Raw genomic sequence first — 5,473 nt, 5'->3', positions numbered from 1 at the left:
TCTTATGTATAAATGGAGGAATTGTGGGAAGATTTGAACTCAATAGATCGGTCCGCCAAGGGCGCTCGATTGCTCCCCTTTTGTTCGCAATCTATACTGTGCCTTTAATGCAGATGCTTAAGAATTCGCAAGCGGAGGGTGAGTTCAAAGGTGTGGCGCTGCCTTTCAGGGAACGCCTGTGCGTGCAACTTTTTGCAGATGATGTTATGGTGTTGTCTCAAGAAGATGAGCAAAGTGTTTAGGCTTTGATGCAAGTGATGCAAATGTTTTGCCTGGCCTCCGGGTCTGAGTGTAGCTGGAACAAAAGCTTCGGGTTAGATCGAAACCGGATCCTCTTCCAAGTTAGCCCCAAGATCTTGCAATAATGTGGATCTGTTGTGGGGAGGTGGTGAGATATTTAGGAGAATTGGGATCGGGATCTCGGTGAAGTAGAGATATTAGTGGTTTGCAAAAAAGATTAAATCCAAGCTCAAAGCATGGAGCGGGCATAGCCTGAGGTGGAATGCCAGGTTCTTGATTTTGAAGCATGTCCTGTCTGCGTCCATCACGTATTTGGCATCCCTTTGGAACTTCTACAATAGCCATTGGGCGCTCATAGAGAAGCTAATTTGAGCTTTCTTGTGGTTTGAAGAGGAGGGCAAGAGACATGCACTACATTCCCTGGGATGCCATGAAATTGCCTAAGCTACAGGGTGGCCTGGGGCTCCCGGATATCAAACTAAAAAATGCCTCGCTGGTTGATAAGTGGCTACCCAGATTGTTCGTGGACAACGCTCCTTGGATTCAACTGGTCAAGTGGTTCATAGAGCAAGGATGCGCAGTCAGAGTAGGCTCATGGAGCGCACTGAATTGGTATGAGAGGCTCTTTTCAAAATTTCCTCTAAAAATTAAAGGTTCGCCGGACTTGGTAGTAGGCCTCTGTAGAGCTTGGAAACTATGCATCCAACAGATCTTGTGGAGCGGAAGACCTGGATTGAGGGGTGATGGAAGCGTCTACGAGTCCATCTAGTGGGGTAAAGCCCTTACTACGAGAGAGACGCCTTTTGCTAGGCTAAACTTGATTACTGCAAGAAACAACTTCCGGAAAGGTTTAAAGACATGGGGCTGGATATGGAATGGCAGAAAAGGAGAGTGGATGGCGCCGGAAGACATAAGTGCAAGGTTCGCCTTGAATGCCAGGAAAGAAACCTTGGTAAGTGTCACCTTGGAGCAGCTTCCGGACTCGTGGCCCATCAATAGTGTCGCGATGGCGAATGGCCTCGACTCACAGTAGCGGCACCTTAGAAGGACGAAGCTAAGAAAGCTCTCTGTAAGAAAAATCCACAACAGTTTGATAGAAGGAGGGATCTACTCAGCGGCCTTGAACAAAAATTGCGGACTGCGTCGCTCGACGGCCTGGTGGAGGGCACGTCTGTGAGACATCTGGAAAGGATGCAGGACATCGAAGCTAAGCTTCCTGGTCCTAGTCCGATCTGGGCTGGCCAGGCTCATGGATATTAGCCACCCATGCCCGCTTTGTGGAAGCGGAGCAGAAACAGTGATCCAACTATTTTGGGGCTGTCTAGTGGCGAGATCAACTTGGTTGCAAGTGGCGGCGGGAATCAGGAAAAGCTGCTTCATGCATAAGTTTAAGATGGGGAGTAACTAGAAAGCAACCCTGGCGGGGGACTCTTATGGGTTCACGTCCACACTGAAGGTGTGCTGGTCGTACTTACGTGGAGCACTGTAAGGAACTACTTCGCCTTTGATCGTGGCACAACGAGAATTAAAGACTCCATGGTAGTAAACATCACTAGAACATCACTAATTGATGTTAGCACCTTGTCCCTGAATCATGATCCCCTTGTGGGTGAGTGGCTGGTAGAGATAGCTAGAGGCACTTAGTGAGAAGCTCAGCGTAGGCCGCGGGCGTGTTGCCCTATAAGCTGGCCCATTTTTGTACTCTACTTTTTCTATTATCAATAAACTCGGCCTTTTTATTTTTTATTTTTAAGAATGTCAATTCAATGGCAAACTTTGGAAATTAACCTTTAAATTTAAAATTAGAAGATTTCAAGACATTTTAGTTATATTTTTAAGGAAAATGTTTTCTCCTATTCCTTGAAGGGAAGCAGGGAAGATGTAGTAGTATTTAAGCGGAGTTGAAATGGTGAGGTGGGGGCTAGGAAGGCCATCTTTCAAGGAGTAGGCCTGCTACGCCTCAACTGCCCTTACCTACGCCTCAACCAACATTGGACACGTCCACACCATACTCCGCTTATATAAACCGTGTCCCCTGCCTCCGCCCTCCACGCCATTAAATGTGCCCGTCTTCTAGTTGGCAACTCCCTCTACCCTACTTACACCCTTTGTTTTTTTGCCCTGTCTCCCTCCGCCACCCCCTTCCTCTCCTCCATCCTACTGCATTTACTTATTACCTCTTCGTCCCAACGCTTCAACCCTTCCCCAGCCATTTCCTGCTTCCATTGAGTCATCTATTTGGTGCTCAGCTGCTCAGCTGCCTTCCTCTTTTTCGGTTTTGCTTTGTTTAGACTTAGACTGCATGCTTGCATGCATCTCAGAACGGAATCGCGACTGTTAAGCTTGAATGATTCTTACCCTTGCTCTCTATAACCGCCTCCCGTTAATCGCCTCTCGTTGGACACTCTCTCTGACTCAGCTAGCTTCTCTCTACTTCTTCCTGATCATCTGATAGCTGTCTCCAGTACTAAGAACCTTTGAGACGTTGATATACAGATAACGTCTTGCAAAGGTCCCGAATTCGTCCGAGCATTGCATTCTTCCACATGGGCTCTGCAAAAGCAAAAGCTCGTGCAGATGCCAGCTTCCAGCTGCCACCCTTTGAGTATGTTGAGAAATGTTCCTCTAGTGGCCGCGAGAAGCAGTCGATCGTGGCCGACTTAGATGGAACTCTTACTAGAGGTAGAAGCTCGTTTCCTTACTTCATGCTTGTAGCTCTGGAGGCAGGCAGTCTCTTGCGGGCAGTCGTGCTCATGCTCTTTGCTCCCCTTGCCTGGATTCTCTATCACTTTGTGTCGGAGGCTGCGGGCATCCAGATCCTAATCTTTCTCTCGTTTGCTGGTCTGAGAGTCCGAGATATTGAAGCTACGGCCCGTGCAGTTCTTCCTAAGTTCTACGCTGAGGATATTCATCCCGAATCCTGGAGGGTGTTCTCTTCGTGCGGGAATCGCTGCGTTGTCACCGCAAATCCTCGCATTATGGTGGAATTCTTCGCCACGAACCATCTTGGTGCGGACAAGGTACTCGGCACGGAATTACATGTGACAAAGGAAGGTAGGGCAACGGGGCTGCTAAAGTCCCCAGGAGTGTTGGTGGGTTGGCACAAGAGGAATGCAGTGAAAGCTGAGTTTGGTAATGAGCTACCAGAAGTCGGTCTCGGGGACCGAGTGACGGATTATCCCTTCTTACGCCTTTGCGAGGTAGTCAAGAAGCTCCTGCTCAATGGCTGCAATGCTGCATGACTGTTGAGCTGATTTGATCTAAGTATAGGCCTGTTTCGATTGTTTGCAGAAGTTAATAGGCCATTCGTCATTTATCTTGACTTGATTGATCGCAAGGCAGCAAATTTATTGCGTTGGACCGCTTGTCGTCCTAATGAAGAAGTTGAGCTATGCTGCAAAATGCACTGTGAAAGATTGCTGATCTCTTCTTGCTTGTGATTGCAGGAAGCTTACATAGTATCAAATAGAAGTGTAGAGGCTGCTCCTATGCGCAAGCTCTTCAAACCCGTCGTCTTCCACGATGGGCGCCTCGTGCAGCGCCCCACGCCCTTAGTTGCACTTTTGACACTTCTTTGGATTCCAATTGGATTCATCTTGTCTGTCATCCGAGTCTTAATTTCTGTAAACACTCCTGTGCAATATGTCCCGATAGTGTACAAGCTTCTGGGAATCGGTCTCACTGTGAAAGGAAATATTCCACCCCCGGATGAAGCACGCGGTGGACTCCTGTTCGTGTGCTGTCATAGAACCTGTTTGGATCCTGTCATCCTTTCGATTGCGTTGGGCAGGAACCTCACGGCAGTAACCTACAGCGTGAGCCGCTTAACGGAGATATTGTCCCCTATCCGAACAGTTCGTCTTACTCGGAATCGCGAGATGGATGCTGCCAACATCAAGCGATTGCTAGAGCAAGGCAGCCTGGCCATCTGCCCCGAGGGAACCACTTGCAGGGAGCCGGTTCTCCTGCGGTTCAGCGCCTTGTTCGCAGAGCTAACCGATAAGATCGTGCCGGTGGCAGTCTTGCCAAAGATGGGCATGTTCTACGGTAACACGGTGAGAGGATTGAAGGCCCTGGATCCCTTCTTCTTCATGATGAATCCACACCCCCAGTACGAGGTGACCATTCTGGACCAGCTCCCGCGAGAGCTGACACACGCAGGGGGCAAGGCGCCCATAGAGGTTGCGAACTGCATTCAGAAGATGCTGGCAGCCACGCTAGGATTCGAGTGCACCGGCTTCACTCGCAAAGATAAATATCGTATGCTGGCAGGAGGGGATGGATCGGTGGTGCCTCCAAACGATCGGTAGTGAACTCTGGAGCTCAAAATTCATCTTTTACTCAAGGACAGAACCCTATATCTGTAGCAAATAAGTAGTTCGTGAGCGGGAAGCCGAAATCACCGTCTCTTGAATTCGTGCATATAGAAATTTCTGTAGCAGGACGGGACATACTGCGAAGAAGTAGTTACGTTCTTCGAGCTCTGAACAATTACAATTTTCAAGCTGAAGTGCTGCACGTGGTTATGTTCTTCAAGCTACCGATTAAATGTACTTCCTCGATTCTTCTATGTTCTTCAAATTCATATTGGTGCACCGTAATTATCCACTTGCTCTTCGTGCCATGGTGGGTGGCACTCTGCATGCTGAGGCTCTGTCGGTTCACCTTCAGCTTTTAGCAAGCGTTCCATTTATTGCAGCCTTAAAAGGTTTTAACGTTGAAACTTTAATCGAATTGTCATTCTTCCTAAGGTCCCACTTCAGCGATGCTAATTTAGCTGCTGTAAGTAGACGTTGCTCCTTCAAGCTCCCCCTAGGTACTACGTGAAATAGGTTCTTTTGCATGCAAAGAATCTTCGTACACGGCAAAATATTCATATGCCTTTCTCTTGAGTTGTGTAAACAAGGTGGGAAGCCCACTAAGGCCCTCCCTTTTGGAACTTTATTGTAGGTGTCTTATGTGTGTATGCAATGTAATGGTCTGTCCACAATGCAAAGCTTTGCAAGGTTGCTCCATACATGAACTAGGTCTACATGAGAGTCAAAAGTTGTTGGTTCTTTGAATCGTGAGTTGAATCTAAAGTACTTCGTCATGGTTTGCACATTTGTTGATTGTAGTGTTTTTTGAGACATTTTTATGTTAAAGCCACCAGTACGGCCTTGCTGGCACAATCACTAAGTCCCCATTTAAAGAAACTCTAAAGTAGCTCAAACATATATTATAACAATATTTT

At 47.7% G+C, this 5,473-nt stretch overlaps 1 protein-coding gene across 1 annotated transcript; it reads left to right on the top strand.

Annotated features, from left to right (window-relative positions):
- The first annotated feature begins 2,303 nt into the window (after positions 1-2,303).
- LOC147888205 (glycerol-3-phosphate acyltransferase RAM2-like) lies at positions 2,304-4,812 on the top strand. Its single transcript, XM_087393350.1, has 2 exons — positions 2,304-3,440; positions 3,687-4,812. The coding sequence occupies exons 1-2, from the start codon at positions 2,787-2,789 to the stop codon at positions 4,548-4,550; spliced, it is 1,518 nt and encodes a 505-aa protein (XP_087249476.1). The 5' UTR covers positions 2,304-2,786; the 3' UTR covers positions 4,551-4,812.
- Positions 4,813-5,473: the final 661 nt, after the last annotated feature.

Source organism: Dipteris shenzhenensis, chromosome 22 (assembly GCF_047967505.1).
Source record: "Dipteris shenzhenensis isolate YYH24624 ecotype China chromosome 22, Dip_SZ_1.0, whole genome shotgun sequence".
Lineage (NCBI taxonomy): Eukaryota > Viridiplantae > Streptophyta > Polypodiopsida > Gleicheniales > Dipteridaceae > Dipteris > Dipteris shenzhenensis.
The sequence above is the reverse complement of the archived record's forward strand: the minus strand, read 5'-3'. Positions and strand labels throughout refer to the sequence as shown.